This window comes from Helianthus annuus, chromosome 16, assembly GCF_002127325.2.
Source record: "Helianthus annuus cultivar XRQ/B chromosome 16, HanXRQr2.0-SUNRISE, whole genome shotgun sequence".
Classification (NCBI taxonomy): domain Eukaryota; kingdom Viridiplantae; phylum Streptophyta; class Magnoliopsida; order Asterales; family Asteraceae; genus Helianthus; species Helianthus annuus.
Genome location: NC_035448.2, coordinates 94482153 through 94505246, shown reverse-complemented (window position 1 = coordinate 94505246; position 23094 = coordinate 94482153). Strand labels below are relative to the sequence as shown.

At 38.8% G+C, this 23094-nt stretch overlaps 1 protein-coding gene across 1 annotated transcript; it reads left to right on the top strand.

Moving 5' to 3' along the window:
• Positions 1 to 484: 484 nt before the first annotated feature.
• LOC110916816 (ethylene-responsive transcription factor 5) lies at positions 485 to 1463 on the top strand. The gene has a single exon (XM_022161476.2). It carries the CDS (start codon positions 506 to 508, stop codon positions 1199 to 1201), a length of 696 nt encoding a protein of 231 aa, XP_022017168.1. The 5' UTR covers positions 485 to 505; the 3' UTR covers positions 1202 to 1463.
• Positions 1464 to 23094: the final 21631 nt, after the last annotated feature.

The window sequence follows — 23094 nt, the reverse complement described above, 5'->3', positions numbered from 1 at the left end:
ACAAAAAAACTAACCTTAAAAGTTAAACTAGACTCAAAACACTAATTTTAAGCATGTAATACACATATAATGCACATGTGCAGTACAAGTTATTTTATTTTTTATATATAAAAATAGCGATTTTTTATAAAAAATTGTTAAAAAATTGGTATGTTTTTTAGTTTTTTTTTAGCTTTTTTTAGTTAGTTTTCTAGTTTTCTCATTCATATGTAGTTTTCTTATGATTCTCTCCCTACAATCTAAAACCCGTATCATTTATTCATCAAAAAGATCGACAAATAAGTTATTCCTAAAGTTACACTATTTGAAACATGAAAAAGAGGTCATCTATGAGACTATGACCTAGTTGCATCAGTTGTGGCCTTATTTATGATAAAAACATTTGATAGGAACCTATCTTACACAACTTAAACATATGAAGGACTTATATTGTAAATTGATATTAAAAAAATAATTTACATCTGGCTCTATCAGTTTCCCTCCACTATATGTTACCGGTCCCAAAATGCAAAGCATCATATCACAACAATTCATCTTCATCATTATCATCTTCAACCTCCAAGTTGATTCAGCAATGGACATGACGGACGAATTATCCGCATTCGATTTCATCAGTCAACACCTATTCGATGAAATCGAAACCACGTCTCCTCCACCTCTATTTCTAGATCAAACAGATTGCAGTTTCATATCCAGTTTCGACTTTATAAACTGGCCGGAAACAGCTCAGAGTGATCGTTCCAGCTCCTTCTTTGATTCCGTTTCCAACGATAACACTTCCTCCTGTTTCTCTCGATTCGAATCCACCCCTGACGTAACAGTAACAGTAACAGTACCAGAATCACTCTCACCAATGAAGAATAACTCTCACAGGTCTTCCGGTTCAGTACTGGAATCGGATCGACGTTACAGAGGTATACGGCGGCGGCCATGGGGAAAATACGCAGCAGAGATTCGAGATCCAAAACAGAAAGGATCGAGAGTGTGGTTAGGAACGTTCGACACTGCAATTGAAGCTGCAAAGGCGTACGATAGAGCCGCCTTTAATATGCGTGGTAGAAAAGCGATTCTCAACTTTCCGTTGGAAATTTGTAACAACTTAACGGAAAATGGAGACGCCAGAGGCTCCCGGAAGCGATCGGCGGAGATGGAGTTAGGGCAGAGTGTGGTGGTTAAGAAGGAAAGAATGAACAATGCGTGATTAATTTATTAAATAATATTCCTCATAGATATTATTTAATTTAATGTGGTGAACTCAAGATAGATAGACAGATCGATCCTCTGCAATTTTCTGTTATTTTAATATTTCGGACACCAAAACTAGTTTGTCTTTGTTTTAGGATATTTCGTAATAATTTATTAAATAATATTCCTCATAGATATTATTTAATATTCAATTATTTGAGCTAGCACCTTTAGGATGATTGTTAACTTAAATTATAGTATTACCTGGTTTCGAACTCTTTGTTTTTTCCTTTGTCTCTTCACTACAATAAGCTAATAACAAGATTCTATGATTAACAAATATGTGTCAACTTTTCAAGTTATATGTAAATGAAACCGATTTCATTATTTTGAGATCGATTCACTAAAAGTTTGAATAATCCAACTTTAAACAAGCTAGAGCATGAATCTGAGTTCATGTAGCGTGAGGGGACCCTCCTAACCCAACTCACAAGTATTCGCAATAGTGTGTCATCTCATTACAACCCACATTTCAACTTAATTTAACCCATAATGTCACACCGACATGGACGTTATCCCGGTGTTTAACATCACCCCAAGGGGTGTTATAGGCGGCGTGCGGGGGAGGGGTGTGGGTTGCATCACCGCTGTGAAGTAGAAGGTGCTAGTGGGCCCCATGGAATCAACCAATCACATTCACTCTTTTTTTTTATTTTTTATGTCATTTAAATACAATTTTAATAGGTGATAGATGGTGAAAACTTGTGAAACCATTATACAATAAAGTTGAAAAAAATGAGTGAGCGCAAGTGCTTATATGGCAGTTGTGACATCCGACTATTATAAATTTCGTATGTGCTAATGTAACACGTGTTTAAATGAATAAAAGTGTTATTTGGATTAATTTGGTGTTATTAATGTCCTTTGATGTTCTAGCAAGTTTGAATTTTATATATGGTTGTCGGTAAATAGAATCAAAAGCTTATCATGTAACGAACAAAACTACAAAATGAACGTTGGTAACGACCCGGTTAATGTTAAAATCCAAAAATTTTCCAGTATGATTGAAATGCTATTTCTAAATATATACGAGGGAAAAATTTAATTGAAACGCCTAAAAAAACTAGCTTGTGGTTTTAATTGCGTATCGTCCGATACCGTGTATATCCTATATAATTAGACGTTCTTATTAACCGAGGCACATAATTTAACTCACAATAATATCATAATGGACTAATGTAGGCGTGTATACCATGTATATCCTATATGTAGGCATGACTCGAGTGGTTCGCCTACGTTAGTCACATGCATAGTTAAATACTGTGACATCCGACAATTTCATATTATAAACTACTCTCGTAAACTCTTTTTTCATGATCATTCATTCACACATTACACTTAATTGGAATTAATTAAGGGCATTGAACATTTCACAAGTACGAACGCAAACATTAACGTAGCAGTAATTCGGGGAACTATTGGACGTGGCAATAATTCGGGGAATTACTGGACCACACACGAATTTTTCCATTACCCTACATTAGTAAATTTTCGGGACGAAAATTCTATCAATTTGGGGATGATGTGACAACTGAGATTCTTTGGTTAACACCGCTAACTTTTCTCAGTTAAACCGTTGTGATTTATAGAACATTCGTACATGCATTGTGTCACATGTTTAAATTATAACAAACGGAACTAATACAAACTAGTGGGACTAGTCTTGTACATGCACCAAAGTTACTTGGTTAACTTTCTATACAAGTTTCAAAGTTTAGAAACTTGGAGGGACTTGATGTGTGAAATACCAAACTAGAAATAATTACTTTCTATCCAAGTTTCAGAAAGTAGAAAATTGAGGGACTAGATGCGACATCTAACAAACTTAAAATAAAAACTTTTTTAATAAAATCCTAACCCTAACCAGCCCCCATAAGCCATACGAACATACATACTCTCTGCCTCTCCTCTGATCGACAAAGAACAAGACAATGAGGCTTTATCTTTTTCGATTCTTCAAGCTTTCTCGATCTTAATCTCTCTCGGTAACGTGTTTTGATTTTTGTGTATTGTTCTTGTGCACACATACATGATTCTTGGCTGCAAACATTATGAAATCATGATTCTTGAATGTTAGGGTTTAAGTAATTAACAAGTTCTTGATCATCTATGAGGTTTACTAGTTTATGTGTTCGGTAGTTATGCACGTATGCTAGGATTTCAATTATAACTTGATATTAGCGGTAGATTATTGTTGAATCTAATGTGCTTGATGCTATACATGGAGTAAGGGTCGAAATTAAGTCAAATAACATTAGGAAAACGTTTTTTTGTGAAAAGCTGTAATGTAATACAATCTGTTTGAAATTTTTAGCCAACTTTCAACGGCTATAACTGGGTCACATAAAAAGTTCGTAATTTTTTCAATTTCGTAAGCGGTAAACGGACACCCCAAAACATCCGATTTTTAGTGAATTGAGTTATGTATACTTGTAAGTTTATAAAGTGTCGAATCTGCTATTTTTGGAACTCGTACATGCTTAATGATTGTATAAATTATAACAACCCTCGAAAATCACCCCTAAACGCTCCTAAATACACCCCATATACGATAAAAGGACCTGAATAACATTAATTTTAGTAAAAATCAAATAAAACAAATAATCTGGGCCGCTCGCGGGCAGCGACCCATTTAGCCAAAGGTCTTGCGGGGCGCGAAGCCCCATTACTTGCGGGAAACCCTGATTGCCACATGTCCCACACGCGTCGAATCTACATCTCATGACTCACCAACCCTAGGCCCTAGCAAGGGCGAGTCGCGGGCCGCGAGAGAGGAAGCCAAACCAGTCGCGGGCCGCGAGAAACTCAAGAAAAGGCTATAAATTGGACGTTCAGCTCCATTTCCAAATCGTTCATTCAACTTCTTTTCTCTCAAACTCTTGTAGGCGAAATTAATAGCCAAATACCCCCTTAAAACCTGAAGCTCTGCCCCGTTGTAAGTATTTTAACCCCCGGTTACTAAGTCGATACTCTGCCCGATTGATCTAGGACCCCATAACGCATGTCAAGGCTCTGCCTGACTCTGTTCGTTGGGGTTTTGTCTCGTGTTGTATGGCTAATGTGATTTCGGTTATCTTACTAACACGTGTGCATTGTACGTTTTCATAAAAACTTAAGAAAATAGTCAAGAAATAGTTCCAGGAAGCCGTAGAAATACCTAAGTCTACAATGTGAGTACATTCTCTTTTTGGTAAACCCTTTTTGTGAAAACCTCAAATATTTTAAATTATACTTAACAGTGATTGAGTCTATATATTCTACAATTGCTGCCGGTATGTTGAGGTTTTGTATACATTACTTGTAATCTGTTACTATTGGACAATGAGTTAGCCAATGAGTAACATGACCACAAGTTAGGGAATTGACAATACTGAATGAGTATTTTGGTAGATATAAACATTGTAATTGCTCTCAATACTGTAAAGTTATAAAAGCTGTTTTGATTAAACTGGGATTTACTTGCCAGTATTTCTTGCTGATAAAATCTTTTTAAAACGCGTGTCAGGTAACTTAATGTGAAAGCTACTAGAAGTCAGCTATGGAACACCGAAAAGCTTAAAGAAGTGGCTATAGAAGTTACCTAAATAAAAAGAAGATTATGTTCTCAATAATTAGGGTTATCCCTATAAAATAAATTGTGAATAAAACCTGGGTTTTATCCCATTTAATTATTATAAAAAAATTGGTGTTTTGAAACTATGAAATTATTTTCTAACTACGGTCCTGCTGAAAATTTTCCGCTGCGTATTTAATAAACACCGATGTGACAACTCGTATTTTAAACCCGTTCTTGTAATAAATATGTGAGCATGTGAACTTGACTGATCGATTGAATGTTATGACATTACGATGTATAATTATGTAAACGTCACTAATTAAGTGATTACGTGAATTATGTGAACTCTATGACTTATGAATGTGCGAATACGTGTATGTTTGAATAACCCGAACCACACAACACTCACACTCGTACAAGCCCTTTTGGGCCGTTCTGTTTATAATCGGACTTCAAGGGCAGCCCATTAAGGGCCGGCCCATTCCTTCTCCTTTTGGTCGTGTAACACAACCTTGGGGGTTGTTGTTTCTCTCACTGGTTACAAACATATCACACATACAAGAAACCCTAGCTCTCTCTCTCTCCCTCTTTTGCAAACCGAAGGCAGCCAAGGACTCCTCTTCATCGAAGATCATTGTGCACGGATCCATTCCACCCTTCTTCCAATCGGTTAGTGTTTGTATAATTGATGATATATGATCTTGTATGATAAACTAGGGATTGTTGATATGATAATCAATATGTGTGTCGATATTTTTATGAATCAGAGATGCATGAGATTAACCTAAAAACCGATTGGATATTATGCTTAAACCGAATGTATGTCAATTGTGATGTGTTTATGGCTGCTATAACAATGATCATAGTATTGTTTGATGATTTAGATTGACGAGTTATGAATATGTTATGGTTCATATGAATGTTGTTCATGTTGGATGAATTAGGGTTCATAAGAATTCTTGATGTTATTGCCTTGTTTGATCCTTAAATGGTTAACAGAATTGTAGGGAGTATGTTAATTGATTGTTACAAACTTGGAAACTATTGATGATAATTGATATTGTAACCGAATAAGCTTAATAACCGGATATTGAAACCTCTCGCACAAGACAGCCTAGACGTACAAGAGGTTTTGTCACACAAGTTGTTTACTCGCACAATCTGGTCCAATCACACAAGTGCAGCCCCAGTCGCACAAGGGCAGCCTATCGCACAAGGCTGTATTTTTGGGCCAGACGTACAGGTTGGGCTGTACAAGCCCACACGGATCGCACATGTCACTCGGTCGCACAAGGGGTGTCGAACGCACAAGAGTTAACAGATCGCACAAGGTTATGGGTCTGATTAACTGATTGGGCCTTAAGCCCAATCCGAGTCGCACAACTTGTTCGGGCCGCACAAGATGATCACCACGCACAAGATACTTGTTACTTGATTTATTTTGGGCCGATTGTTATTGGATCAACGAACATTATATTTGTTTTGTCATTTCGTTGGGCCGGGTAAGGTTTGGGCCTAGACTCACATCGCACAAGATGGTTGGGCTCGCACAAGTTCTTTGGCCCAACCATCCGAATAGCACAAGTAGTGTACTTAATGTGTTTGCGTGCATACGTGTTTGCCATGTTGTATACGTGCATCATTGAACCAAACCTGACTTGTATTACAACCATGCTAGGACGTGATTGACCAATTACTAGCTTATCTATACTCTTTGTGTATCTGCCAAGCAAACCAAGGTGAGTTCACACAGCCAAGGCATGGGATTCCCGGGTTGGGAATTGGGTTGGATATGTTGACATTGAAAGAGTTACTCGTACTTACGCATTCCTTAGACTATAGACCATCGTCCTCAGGTTAGTCAGGACACGTTACGTAAAGCCTACGTAACCCAGTTTATTTGCCATTTGTCTCCCGGGTCGGGAGGACACGTTACGTAAAGCCTACGTAACCCAATACCATCTACTGGCTTCCAGGTCGGAAGGCCACGCTACGTAAAGCCTACGTAGGCCCCACGCGTACCACTGTCCTCGGGGAAGGGCACGTCACGTAAAGCCTACGTGACCCTGTACGTATTCCTGTTCTCGGTAAAGAAGAACACATGGTCGGAAGTTAGTCTTGTAAGTACCGTTAATGAGAAGCCCTCATTAGCCAGGATAAACATGGGAAGCCCCCACCTTTAGTACACACACTAGTACGGGAAGCCCCCACTAGTTATACTTATGCACTATGTTATGAATTTACTTCCTGTGAACTCGCTCAACTAGTTTGTTGATTATTTGCTGCATGCCTTGCAGGGCCTTAGGTATACTTGGAGCTTGCACCAGAGGAGAGGCGGGTCGTTGTGGACAAGAACTCGTGAATGCTTATTAAACACTTTTACATTCACACATTGATACTTATGTTTTTGGGTTTTACATTTAATGCTTCCGCTACATATACAACGTTTTGTCTTGGAACATCAATTGTATCTTTTATTATTATTAAATGCTATGCTTGATATGATTGGTGGCTTGATCCTGGTCAGTCACGCCTCCAAGCGGTGGTACTCCGCGTGTGGGATTTTGGGGGTGTGACAGATTGGTATCAGAGCCATTGGTTATAGAGAACTTGGTTTAATATGGGAAAATGTTTTTATTAAAACCGGACTATAACCAGAACAGTGCTCTCAACGATCCACAACGACGCTTCGCTCCACGTGCAAGACTCGACAGCTTAGGTAATAAGGTTATGTTTATTGCCTGTTTGTTAGAACTGCTTAGAACTTTGCTCGCATTACGTTTAGATACACATAATACTATAGCATGAGAATCCCTACGTGCTTACACTTTTCTGTCATCGCCCTATTCGCGAACCATTCTTACCTATGCTACTTGTTACAATGAAGATCATGTCTGGAAGAATCAACATGACACAAGCCCAGCTAGAGGCTCTCGTTCAAGCTCAAGTTGCTGCGGCAGTTGCAGCAGCTCAAGCAGGTAGTATATCCTGCAGTATAGGCACACACTAGGATCTTTAGATCCTACATTAACACTCGTATTTAACTTCGTCCTATTCGTACACAATAGGTCAACACGCGCAGCAGCCTGTCTGCACTTTCAAGAACTTCATGGACTGTCGTCCAAATTCTTTCAGTGGCACAGAGGGGGCTGTGGGACTCCTCCATTGGTTTGAAAAGTTAGAATCGGTATTCGAAATGTGCGAGTGCCCTGAGGCTCGCAAGGTCAAGTTTGCCACCGGCACTTTGGAAGGGATAGCACTGACTTGGTGGAACGCCCAAGTTCAGATCTTAGGGCTGGCAGCTGCTAACGCCACCCCATGGAACGATTTCAAGGAACTCATCAAGCGTGAGTACTGTACGCGTGAAGATATTCACAAGCTGGAAGACGAACTGTACAATCTGAAGATGGTTGGGTCAGAAATCGAAGCATATACCAAACGGTCGAATGAGCTGGCCGTTCTGTGTCCTACTATGGTGGACCCTCCATACAAGCGCATTGAGTTGTATCTCAAGGGATTAGCGCCAGAAATTCAGAGCCACGTGACGTCGGCTAACCTCGAAAACATCCAGGAAATTCAGCGCCTCGCTCACCGTATCACCGATCAGGCAGTGGACCAGAATAAACTGCCCAAGCGTGTTAATGCTACTGCTAACGTCACCACCTCAGTTACTCCTGCTACATCTGGTGACAGTAAAAGAAAATGGGATGGAGATTCTAGTAAAAGTTCAGCATCTGTTCAGCCACAAGCTCAGCAGCAGAAGATTGACCACTATCAGAGTCCCAGTCAGCAATCCTCTGGCAGTCACAGACAGAGGAGATATCAGGGTAGTCAACCTAGGTGCCACAACTGCAACAGGCATCACCACGGCCCGTGTAACAAGGGTCGCTGTCAAAGGTGTCTTAAGATGGGGCACGAGGCTAAAGACTGTAGGAGCCCTCGTCCTGCAAATCAGAATCAACAGCCTCAGCAACCAGCTCCACAGAACCAGAATCAGCAGCAGCAGCCACAGCGTGGAAACCGGGGATGTTTCCAGTGTGGGGCTGAAGGTCACTACAAACGCGATTGCCCTCAGTTGAACCAGAACCGCAACAACAACAATAACAACCAGGGCAACGGCAACAACAACGGCGGGAACAACAACAATAATGGCAACGAGGCAAGAGGTCGAGCTTTCGTTTTGGGAAGAGGAGACGCAGTGAACGATCCCAACGTTGTTATGGGTAAGTTTCTCCTCGACAATATTTACGTTACTGTTTTATTTGATTCGGGTGCGGATACAAGCTATATGTCTGTGAAAATGTGTCAACTGCTAAAACGTGCACCAACACTTTTACCCACCAAACATGTAGTAGAATTAGCTAACGGTAAAAGTCTAGAAGCCACGCACGTAGTTCAAGGTTGTAATTTTATCCTATCTGGTCAAGCTTTCACTATTAACCTCATTCCCATAGTTTTGGGTAGCTTCGACGTCGTGGTTGGGATGGATTGGTTATCCCAACACCAGGCAGAGATTCTATGTAGTGAAAAGGTAATTCGCATTCCCCGTTCGGGTCAGAACCTCTTGAAGTTCAAGGCGACAAGAGTGGTGCTGTGGTTGGCATCATCTCTTTCTTGAAGGCTCAGAAATGCTTACGTAAGGGTCACACTGCCATTCTGGCACTAATTTCAGATGCATCAGCAAAGGAAAAGAAATTGGAGGATATTCCAATTGTACGTGATTACCCTCAGGTGTTTCCTGAAGACTTACCTGGCTTACCGCCTCATCGTCAGGTCGAATTTCAAATCGAGCTCGCTCCAGGAGCAGCACCCATAGCTCGCGCACCATATCGTTTAGCTCCATCAGAATTGGAGGAATTATCAAAGCAACTGCAGGAACTCTTGGAGAAGGGTTTCATTCGTCCAAGCTCTTCGCCCTGGGGAGCTCCAGTACTTTTTGTGAAAAAGAAAGACGGTACGTTCAGGATGTGCATCGACTACCGTGAACTCAACAAGGTGATGGTGAAGAACCGTTATCCTCTTCCGCGCATTGACGACTTATTCGACCAGTTGCAAGGGTCGTGCTACTATTCGAAGATAGACTTAAGGTCGGGGTACCATCAGTTGAGAGTCCGGGATGAGGACGTCTCCAAGACAGCCTTCAGAACTCGTTACGGTCACTACGAGTTTCTCGTCATGCCATTCGGGTTAACGAACGCGCCTGCCGTATTTATGGATCTGATGAACAGGGTGTGCAAACCCTATCTTGACAAGTTCGTCATAGTATTCATCGACGACATTCTGATTTACTCCAAGAGTCAGGAAGAACACGAGCAACATCTTCGTCTTATTTTGGAACTCCTTCGGAAGGAACAGCTGTACGCCAAGCTTTCTAAATGCGACTTCTGGCTTCGTGAAGTCCACTTCTTAGGCCATGTGGTAAACAGAGATGGGATCCACGTCGATCCATCCAAGGTAGACTCGATCAGAAACTGGCCTGCACCGCGTACGCCAACGGAAATACGCCAATTCTTGGGTTTGGCAGGCTATTACAGACGGTTTATTAGAGACTTTTCGAAGATTGCTCAGCCGCTTACGCTACTGACACAGAAGGGTGTTACCTATCGCTGGGGAGAGCCCCAGGAGACTGCTTTTCAGCACCTAAAGGATAGACTTTGCAGTGCACCTATCCTCTCATTGCCAGAGGGCACAGATGACTTCGTAGTTTATTGTGATGCATCCATTCGGGGACTGGGATGTGTGTTAATGCAGCGCGACAAGGTTATCGCTTATGCCTCTCGTCAACTCAAGGTTCATGAACGCAACTATACGACGCACGATTTAGAGCTGGGAGCTGTTGTTTTCGCGCTTAAGATATGGCGACACTACCTGTACGGTACCAGGTGCACGATTTACACCGATCACAGGAGTCTCGAGCATATCCTTAAGCAGAAGGATTTGAATATGCGTCAACGACGATGGGTCGAGTTACTTAATGACTACGAATGCGCCATCAAGTACCATCCAGGCAAAGCCAATGTTGTGGCTGACGCCCTTAGTCGAAAGGACACCTTACCGAAGCGCGTGCGAGCGCTACAGCTTACGATTCAGTCTAGCCTTCCTGCACAGATACGAGATGCTCAGGTAGAAGCATTGAAGCCCGAAAACGTCAAGGCTGAAGCCTTACGCGGCTCACGACAACAAATGGAACAAAAGGAAGACGGTGCTTACTATGTAACGGGCCGGATTTGGGACCCTCTCTATGGCGGTTTACGCGAACTTGTGATGGATGAAGCACACAAGTCTCGCTACTCGGTACATCCAGGGTCGGATAAAATGTACCACGATATTAGCACTACTTATTGGTGGCCTAGTATGAAGGCCCACATCGCTACGTACGTTGGAAAATGCTTGACCTGTGCGAGAGTCAAGGTCGAATATCAGAAACCAGCTGGCCTACTTCAGCAGCCTAAGATACCACAGTGGAAATGGGAAGAAATTTCCATGGATTTCGTTACAGGCCTACCTAGATCCCAGCGTGGGAACGATACGATATGGGTGATCGTGGATCGACTCACCAAGTCTGCACACTTCTTACCTATAAAGGAAACGGATAAGTTCTCCACTCTCGCAGACGTCTATCTTAAAGAAGTTGTTTCGAGGCACGGAGTGCCCACATCCATCATTTCGGACCGCGACGCACGATTCACGTCAGAGCTATGGCAAGCGATGCATAAATCTTTCGGCTCAAGGTTAGACATGAGCACAGCATATCACCCTCAGACGGATGGGCAGTCTGAGCGAACGATCCAAACGCTAGAAGACATGCTTCGAGCATGCGTTATCGATTTCGGCAACGGCTGGGAAAAGCACCTCCCTTTGGTGGAGTTTTCTTACAATAACAGTTATCACACCAGCATTCAAGCCGCTCCATTCGAGGCATTGTACGGGCGTAAATGCCGGTCACCTCTTTGTTGGGCAGAGGTGGGGGATAGTCAAATCACGGGTCCAGAGATCGCAGTGGACGCCACAGAAAAGATTGCACAAATAAGACAACGCATGGCGGCAGCACGCGACCGTCAGAAAGCCTACGCGGACAAGCGTAGAAAGCCTTTGGAATTTGAGGTCGGGGACCGGGTTTTATTGAAAGTCTCACCCTGGAAGGGTGTGGTACGTTTTGGCAAACGGGGCAAACTGAATCCGCGATACGTCGGACCCTTCGAAATCATAGAAAAGATTGGCAAGGTAGCCTACAAGTTGAACCTACCAGCTGAACTCGGGGCAGTTCACAATGTCTTTCATGTATCGAACCTAAAGAAGTGCCTATCTGATGAAAACCTCATCATTCCTTTTAAGGAACTCACTATCGACGAGCGGTTACAGTTCGTTGAGGAACCAGTAGAAATCACGGACCGGGATGTGAAGGTCCTCAAACACAAGAGAATCCCTCTTGTCCGAGTTCGTTGGAACTCCAAACGTGGCCCAGAGTACATCTGGGAACGCGAAGACAGGATGACAGAAAAGTACCCCCAATTGTTCACGAACAGTACACCCACTGCTGAGACTGAAGCTACTACTTCGGAATTTCGGGACGAAATTCCAGATCAACGGGGGGAGGATGTGACACCCCAGGAAAATCAGTGAACAATGCAGTTTACCTAGCTTCCTCAGTGAGTGCATACCAAATTTCGGGACGAAATTTCCAATTAGTTGGGGATAATGTGACAACTCGTATTTTAAACCCGTTCTTGTAATAAATATGTGAGCATGTGAACTTGACTGATCGATTGAATGTTATGACATTACGATGTATAATTATGTAAACGTTACTAATTAAGTGATTACGTGAATTATGTGAACTCTATGACTTATGAATGTGCGAATACGTGTATGTTTGAATAACCCGAACCACACAACACTCACACTCGTACAAGCCCTTTTGGGCCGTTCTGTTTATAATCGGACTTCAAGGGCAGCCCATTAAGGGCCGGCCCATTCCTTCTCCTTTTGGTCGTGTAACACAACCTTGGGGGTTGTTGTTTCTCTCACTGGTTACAAACATATCACACATACAAGAAACCCTAGCTCTCTCTCTCTCCCTCTTTTGCAAACCGAAGGCAGCCAAGGACTCCTCTTCATCGAAGATCATTGTGCACGGATCCATTCCACCCTTCTTCCAATCGGTTAGTGTTTGTATAATTGATGATATATGATCTTGTATGATAAACTAGGGATTGTTGATATGATAATCAATATGTGTGTCGATATTTTTATGAATCAGAGATGCATGAGATTAACCTAAAAACCGATTGGATATTATGCTTAAACCGAATGTATGTCAATTGTGATGTGTTTATGGCTGCTATAACAATGATCATAGTATTGTTTGATGATTTAGATTGACGAGTTATGAATATGTTATGGTTCATATGAATGTTGTTCATGTTGGATGAATTAGGGTTCATAAGAATTCTTGATGTTATTGCCTTGTTTGATCCTTAAATGGTTAACAGAATTGTAGGGAGTATGTTAATTGATTGTTACAAACTTGGAAACTATTGATGATAATTGATATTGTAACCGAATAAGCTTAATAACCGGATATTGAAACCTCTCGCACAAGACAGCCTAGACGTACAAGAGGTTTTGTCACACAAGTTGTTTACTCGCACAATCTGGTCCAATCACACAAGTGCAGCCCCAGTCGCACAAGGGCAGCCTATCGCACAAGGCTGTATTTTTGGGCCAGACGTACAGGTTGGGCTGTACAAGCCCACACGGATCGCACATGTCACTCGGTCGCACAAGGGGTGTCGAACGCACAAGAGTTAACAGATCGCACAAGGTTATGGGTCTGATTAACTGATTGGGCCTTAAGCCCAATCCGAGTCGCACAACTTGTTCGGGCCGCACAAGATGATCACCACGCACAAGATACTTGTTACTTGATTTATTTTGGGCCGATTGTTATTGGATCAACGAACATTATATTTGTTTTGTCATTTCGTTGGGCCGGGTAAGGTTTGGGCCTAGACTCACATCGCACAAGATGGTTGGGCTCGCACAAGTTCTTTGGCCCAACCATCCGAATAGCACAAGTAGTGTACTTAATGTGTTTGCGTGCATACGTGTTTGCCATGTTGTATACGTGCATCATTGAACCAAACCTGACTTGTATTACAACCATGCTAGGACGTGATTGACCAATTACTAGCTTATCTATACTCTTTGTGTATCTGCCAAGCAAACCAAGGTGAGTTCACACAGCCAAGGCATGGGATTCCCGGGTTGGGAATTGGGTTGGATATGTTGACATTGAAAGAGTTACTCGTACTTACGCATTCCTTAGACTATAGACCATCGTCCTCAGGTTAGTCAGGACACGTTACGTAAAGCCTACGTAACCCAGTTTATTTGCCATTTGTCTCCCGGGTCGGGAGGACACGTTACGTAAAGCCTACGTAACCCAATACCATCTACTGGCTTCCAGGTCGGAAGGCCACGCTACGTAAAGCCTACGTAGGCCCCACGCGTACCACTGTCCTCGGGGAAGGGCACGTCACGTAAAGCCTACGTGACCCTGTACGTATTCCTGTTCTCGGTAAAGAAGAACACATGGTCGGAAGTTAGTCTTGTAAGTACCGTTAATGAGAAGCCCTCATTAGCCAGGATAAACATGGGAAGCCCCCACCTTTAGTACACACACTAGTACGGGAAGCCCCCACTAGTTATACTTATGCACTATGTTATGAATTTACTTCCTGTGAACTCGCTCAACTAGTTTGTTGATTATTTGCTGCATGCCTTGCAGGGCCTTAGGTATACTTGGAGCTTGCACCAGAGGAGAGGCGGGTCGTTGTGGACAAGAACTCGTGAATGCTTAAACACTTTTACATTCACACATTGATACTTATGTTTTTCGGTTTTACATTTAATGCTTCCGCTACATATACAACGTTTTGTCTTGGAACATCAATCGTATCTTTTATTATTATTAAATGCTATGCTTGATATGATTGGTGGCTTGATCCTGGTCAGTCACGCCTCCAAGCGGTGGTACTCCGCGTGTGGGATTTTGGGGGTGTGACAACCGATACCATCTGACTGGCTCACAGCTCCCGCTCCCAGGGTGGGGTCGGGGGCTGTGACAGAAGGTGGTATCAGAGGCAAGCCACTGGTTTAAGCCATTTAGGTGTTCTTGTAATATCTAAACCTTAAAAATTTATGTTAGGAAATTAATACCTTATGTATTATTCCGTGAAAATTAAAATCTTAATATTTCTATTATGATTTTTATGCCATTTTAACAAATTTGAATTCCCAATATGTGTGACCAATATCTATATCTTTCAGTTATGCTATGTTTAACATTATATAACGGTGATATATTAATAATGTTAAGTTTTATTAATTTTGTGATATATTTATATAAATATAATTCAATGTAAATTTGATAACATTATAATAATATTATAATATTTACATTAAATATTAACATTAATATAATAGAAGATAACGCAATTCAGGTATGATACCTCTGAAATATCATAATATAAGCTATTATTTGATACGAGTAATATACTTTATGGTTTATGATATAACCTAAATTTTACTCGACTTAAATATATATATATATATATATGTGTGTGTGTGTGTGTATATATATATAGGACAAAGATCCGTTAGGAACCACCCTTTATTGCGAGAACCGCGAGAACCAATGTGAACACAACAAAAACTGCCTAAAAATAGCTAAAAAACACACAAATTTTTTTTTCTAATATTTTTTTATATAAAAATCGTTACTTTTAGTAGCCAAAAAAAATTTTTTTTTTGGCTACTAAAAGTAGCGATTTTAACATAAAAAATATTAAAAAAAATTTAGATTTTTTTTTTATTTTTTTTAGATTTTTTAAGGTTTTTTTGGGGTTTAGTTTTTAGCATTTTAGCTGGGGGGTGGGGGGTGGGGGGGGTAGGTTTTTGGGGGGTGGGGGGGGTAAGGTTTTTTTAGGTTTTTTGGGGGGTTTTAGTTTTTAGCATTTAGCTTGGGGGGGGGGGGTGGGGGGTTTTGGTTTTTGGGGGGTGAGGGTTAGGTTTTTTTAGCTATTTTAGGTTGTTTTCACATTGATTCTCGCAGTTCTCGCAATAAAGGTGGTTCTCGCATGAACCTTACCATGAACCTTACCCTATATATATATATATATATATATATATATATATATATATATATATATATATATATATATATATATATATTCTTATCAAAGTTTTGACGAAATATATAACTATTAATTTTGTTAAAATATAAATGTCTTAGCATACTTAAAACATGCTTATTGTTTAGTACAATATTAAAACACGATATTCATAATAACGCTATGAAAATATTATATTACATCAGCTTTTGTTATATTATATTAGCACATGTATATTTACATACACATGGAAAGTGTGCAAATATATATAAAATATTTTATATTTTATAACCGGTATTAATGAAACAAATGATATTTGATACATAAAATAGAAATATATACAAAAACATTTGGTACTGTATAACTATACGATTTAAAATATATGTATTTAGTGAAGGGTTCAAATGAGAAGAAAATTTTTTGTAAGAATAAAAAGAATAAGTTTTAAACCAATAGAAATGCTCCATTTTACTTCATTTAATATGTATATTTAATGTTATTAATAAGGGCATATAGGTAAATTTCTAATTATAATTAATTAGCTAACTAATTAAACTTGTAACTCACTTTTAAATATATGAAAAAATAATTTAGGGTGAAGGACAGTTTTCGACATGTGTAGGATAAATTTTAGTATGTGTAGGATAAATTCTTAAATTTGTATTGCGTAGGGTAAATTTCGGTAAGTGTAAGATATATGTAGGATAAATTTTGAAAATGTGTAGGATAAAATGTTTTTTGTTTTATTAGTGAGAGATAACATAATTAATGGGAGGAGTTATAACTGTTTAATGTTTTACCGTTATGCTATTTCTTCTTTTTCTTCTCACATTAATTTTCTTCTCAAATGAACCTTCTCCTATGTACTTAATATATATATCGACAGGAAATAGCTTAAGATTTTTACCATTTAATAGTTTAACTCATCTCTTAAACTATATTCGAGTTATATATATGTATATATTCTAATACCAGAATACTACTTCATTATTAATACATTAAGAATTACATTTAGAAACGCCAAACCTTGTATTATCTACTATGATACTTTTTATAAATAATTACGATAAATGAAGAATCAAGTCCCAATATTTTACAACCAATATGGTTCAACGCTCAGGTTAAAAATAAAATTTGCTCTAATGAATCCAGAAGGTTTATAGTTTGATTAAATTTATTTCTTTTTATTTACCTTTTTTATTTCAAATATTATGTTCAATAAATTTAACAGAAATTTATTTCAAATATAATATTACTATTACAAAAGAATGAATAAAATTATGGGGATAAGCAGGATAATTAATACCATCAGTTATATAATTGGATTTTTTTATAAAAATGATTTAATATATATATATATATATATATATATATATATATATATTACAGGAAATTTGAATATACACAATATAATAATCAAATACCTTCTATAGAAAAACAAGCTTTTATGTAGTAGAAGAAACAAACCTACATGTTTACTCAGAACCTATTCCAATGATTTCCTAAGCAATACCCGCATTTAACCTAAAAGAAACCTTAAAGATACCCGTACTAGTACCAAATCCAAGGGAATAATGGTAGGACCAATGACTGGGAATCTCAGGATCTCATACAAGACCCTTATCTCCAGCCACAACCATAATTTCCACCATACATCCTGAATGCCTATCCGACCATGAGCTCTGAAAATATAGCTGAGTTGAGGCAATATGGAGAGAAGCTATTATCAGTAGGACACCGAGCCCGTAATCTAGAAGAAAGGCTCGCCTAAAGGGAACAGCATATAATATATATATATATATATATATATATATATATATATATATATATATATATATATATATATATATATATATATATATATATATATATATATATATATATATATATATATATATATATACGTTCCTTATATTTTGATAAAATATATAATGAAAGTAAATGATAATATATATATATATATATCAACGCATAATACTGATAGGTATGATTATAGTTGTACTAATACAATATGGACAACATAATATACCTGTATAATTGTTTAGTTCTGTGATATTAATATCTGAAAATATGTACAATTCAGATGTCAAAGGAAATAGCACGTAATCAAGAAATTCAGGCTAGTAATGAAAGTTCCTTGGATAAAAGTACTATAGAAAATATAATAGCTCAAGGAATATCTAATGCCATACCTTCGATCATTGAAGCTATTAAAATTTCTATGCCTATAAACAAGAATCCTACTATACGCTGTAAGCATACTCATCACTTCAAACCTAGCCCTAGTATCAATGAGGGCAATAATATTCTTGTCAAAACTCCATTTCCCAAACAAAATAAAACAACAACCTATGGTTACTCTTATAAAGAATTCCGCCCTGACAAATCCTACAAGAATGAGGGAATTGGACCGTCAGTCACGCAACCTACCTGCAGAAACTATAACAAAAAGCATTTAGGAAAATGCCATTTTAGGAAGACACACTACTGTAACTTCTGCAAGAAGACTGGACATACCGAGGAAGAATGTAGAAGGAAAACTAACATCTGTTTCAACTGCGGAGAACCAGGTCATATCCGTCCCTACTGCCCGAAACTATCTAAGGCACCTGACAACAAGGCTAAGACAACAGATGAAGCTAAGGAAAACGCATGAACATCTACAACACAGAAGGCAACAGCAAAATCCTGATATAAGCACCAGTACGTTTTGTTTGTACTAAAGTATTAGTTGGTTTTAGTTCTAATCAAAGTTTTATAAATAAATGGTCATTTTATCACAAGAATTTCTTTTGCCTCATCTCTTGACAAAATTCATATGTTGCACATGCATTGCTTGTTACGCATGTGATTTCACTTCAAAAGATTATTTTATCAAGAATTCGAATATTATTTCGTTATATTTAACTAGACATTTTGCATTTTTGATTCCTACATTATTGCAAAAACGTTGACTTCTTGATATCGAGTCGACATATTTCGTGGAAAAACCCTTTCCAAAGTTACGTACAAGATTTTTCATTGTAACCACGTCAAAAATTTCTTGTCAATACATATATCCATTGTTGGAATATGTCTAAACCAAGCTCAATTGTTTGAACTTGCTCACAATATGTATTCAATTCAAGGTCCCATGTAATGAAATAAGATCATCATATTCAACGTAATCTCAACAAACACTTCATTTGTTTTAAGTCATATTAGACTTGTTTAAAATCTTCACCTCTAATAGATTATTTGTTAAATCACGACATCTTGTGGTGGCATTTTCTTTAAAGCTTGAACTAATCTCATTTTCACACCTGAGGTATGGATTTATCTATCTTTTGTTGGTTCAAGTATGTGTTAAGATAAAGGTACATAAATTCATATTATATTCCAATGTACCTTCAACATTTCTTTCATCTTTGATTAATTCTATGACATTCATTTATTCCTTCATTTGAAAATCCTATATTTTTAAATACCCTGATCAATTTCATTAAAACTTCCAGTTAATTTTGAGAACAATTAAATTTGTTCGGTCTCTGTGATTATTGAACTATTGCAAATCATTACGACACCTTGAGGCGTCGGTATAAATTTGTAGCCTGAGCTAATCATAACCCTAATCATACAAATTCATGCAAAACCCCATACGTCTTTCGTTTGACTCATCATTTAAAGTAGTCTTGATATAATTATGTATTAGGAAAACGATACACTAAACTCTATTGAATTTTTGGTGTATCCTTGCAATTCAAATAAATATCGCTACACGGATTTGTGGTTTGATAATTGAAAAATCATTTTCTTGCTTCTATATTCATTTGAGCTTATTGATTCTAAGTCTTCCTCAGTTGACAATCAAAGTAAGTTTTCTTTTAGTAAATCTTGTTGTTTCTAAAAAAATCATTTACATGTCTATTTCTTTTGATTCTGTAAAACTTAGTCATCTTGATGATTGTATCATTTCATCTTGTTTATTTAATATCGATTCAAGAAACTAATTACAGTAGACCATTGAGTTCCAATGATTGTATGACATCCTTATGTCTTGATTCTGCCTCAAACCCCTTGATACTATTTTTACTAACTACAAGACCTGACATAAACTCCAAGGAGATATCGTAGCCCAAATCTCGAGGACGAGATTTAAAACAAGGTGGGGAGGATATAACAACCTCCAAAAGTCACCCCTAAACGCTCCTAAATGCACCTCATATACGATAAAAGGACCCGAATAACATTAATTTTAGTAAAAATCAAATAAAACAAATAATCTGGGCCGCTCACGGGCCGCGACCCATTTAGCCGAAGGTCTCGCGGGGCACGAAGCCCCATTACTTGCCGGACACCCTGATTGCCACATGTCCCACACGCGTCGAATCTACATCTCATGACTCACAACCCTAGGCCCTAGTTAGGGCGAGTCGTGGGCCACGAGAGAGGAAGCCAAACCAATCGCGGGGCGCAAGAAACTCCAAAAAAGGCTATAAATTGGACGTTCAGCTGCAATTCCAAGTCGTTCATTCAACTTCTTTTCTCTCAAACTCTTTTAGGCGAAATTAATAGCCAAATACCCCCTTAAAACCCGAAGCTCAGCCCCGTTGTAAGTATTTTAACTCCCAATTACTAAGTCGATACTCTGCCCGATTGATCTAGGACCCCGTAACGCATGTCAAGGCTCTGCCTGACTCAGTTCGTTGGGGTTATGTCTCATGTTGTATGGCTAATGTGATTTGGGTTATCTTACTAACATATGTGCATTGTATGTTTTCATAAAAACTCAAGAAAATAGTCAAGAAATAGTACCAGGGAGCCGTAGAAATACCTAAGTCTACATTGTGAGTACATTCTCTTTTTGGTAAACCCTTTTTGTGAAACCTCAAATGTTTTAAATTATACTTAACAGTGATTGAGTCTATGTGTGACATTTGTGCCATTACAATCATTACACAAATACGAATCCAATGAAATTTTGTGTTTCATTCCCGGGATTTGTATAACGACATGTGACAATTACACATATCAAGTCTCATATGATTTCGAACTCTCGAGAAGTTTTTCTGAAAGTTTTACGCAAACTATTATGTAAACATAATCAGTTTAACGCGGCATACACTCCGGAACAGTGACATAAGCTTAACGTACCCTAAAGATCCTTTACATAACTTAGAAATAAGTTCTAAAGGGTTTGTTATGACAAAAACAAGTTTATTCGATCACAAGGACTATTTGCGACAAACTTCAAAAGTCTACCAATTCGTATAGCGACGTACACTCCGGAAGAAGATTATAAGCTAAACATACCCTAAATACCCTTTACATAGCTTAGAAATAAGTTTTGAGGGGTTCGGTATGTGAAAATACGCTTATTTGATCACAGGGGCTAAAGCGTCAAAACTGCGAAAGTATGCAAATGCATGCATATCTTGCGTTCTGACCATATCCACATCCAAAATTTTTTTAATCACTAAAATATTATATTTTAGTGATGGTAATGCAAAAATACCATTCGTCGCGTAATTTGGATCGTTTTCGCCCCCGTTCGAGTTTCGTCGTAATTAACCGAACAACGCGATCGTACGACCAAACGAACTGACATCCACAATATTTCCAAGCATATTTCAAGTCCCCTATGCTTTAGCATCCTTATAAAGCCTTGAAAATGGGTTAACGCGGGAGTGATCCTTTGGGAAACCATACAGAAGACTATGAGCGAGGTATAATATATCTATGTCTTATAAATATAAAATTGATATATAAAGAGGCTTTTGACTAGTTTTGACTTTACTTATATTAATATTGCATTCAGATTATGGACCCTGAAGATCCTCAGGTCGAAACCTTCATGTATAATCCTGATGAAGTTGCCGACCCACTTAAGGAGCACCATAATGCCTTGTAAGTAGGTGTAGGGTGTTTATCGGTTTAGTTTACGGTTTATTGGTTCGGTTTTCAAAATTTTATACTCCAAATGAAAAATCGAAACGAATTAGGAATATGCAAACCGAACCAAACATCCAAACCGAAGAAGGCCGACCGATTTTAAAACACGTTTTTTATCCAGATTCTCTTTTTTCATAATTACCTAATATAACCAAGTTTATATCGATCTGTTATAGGAATACGTGTTATTTCTTTCTCAGAGCCTCCGCAAGAAGCGAAATAATAGCTCTGCAGTTGTCAATCATAGGGTAAGTGATTTCAGGATCTGTATGACTGTATAGTAGGTGTTGTATATTATTAGCTTACAAATTTTGTATTGTTGCAGGTTACAAGATATGATTAACCTTATAGATAAAAGACGAAGAAAGATGACATTGAGGGATGTGGCATTGGAGGAGGACCGGGCCACCATGGTTCGGGGTGGAGGCCGTGGCGGTGGCCGAAGCCAATGGGGAGGACAAGAGGTCGGGGGCAGAGGCCGGGGCCGAGGCCAAAGGGGAAGGGGAAGGGGAGGACTAGAGGCGGGCAGAGGCCGCCGGGGCGGTGGCCGAGGCCAAAGGGGTCGTTACTGATTACTCTTTACAGCTTATTAGACTTTGATACATAAATAAATAAACAAGCAGGTATACATTGGCTTGAAACTTGAACAATTCTATTCACTTTGAATGAGTGAATGTAGACAGCAACCTTTCTTTGGCTATATTTTAGACATTTGAGTGGAGATAATATGTGGTCCCTAACAGGGGAATACCTTGAGATCAAATGGTTAAGTGGCGCATCTTAATGGTACTAATGGTTATACACAAACCATTAAATTGAATATTTGATAACAAAATACATATCATTAAATTTAGACTAACGCGTCGAAAAACAAGTTTTGGAGCTGCAGGGACCTGTTCTGCCAAGTTTGGAAACTTCTGGTCTGCATTCTCTGGCGGGCCGCGACTCCTGAGGCCTTACTGGGTCACGGGCCGCGAGACCTGGAGCTGGCAGAACCAGTTTTCTGGTTAAAACTGCTGATTTGATGGTTTTGGCTAGTTGTTTTCATGTTTGGGGCCAAGTTAAGTGTCCTATAAGTCCCTAATCAGTCTCTAACACTTGTGTGGTGTAGATTATTCCTTGGGCAATACATTTACACATGTAATCATCCTACAATTCCATGAAACACTATAAATAGCACTTTACTTT

Bases quoted from the DNA above. Each gene is read 5' to 3' on its own strand.
- LOC110916816 (XM_022161476.2), top strand. From the start codon at position 506: ATGCAAAGCATCATATCACAACAATTCATCTTCATCATTATCATCTTC.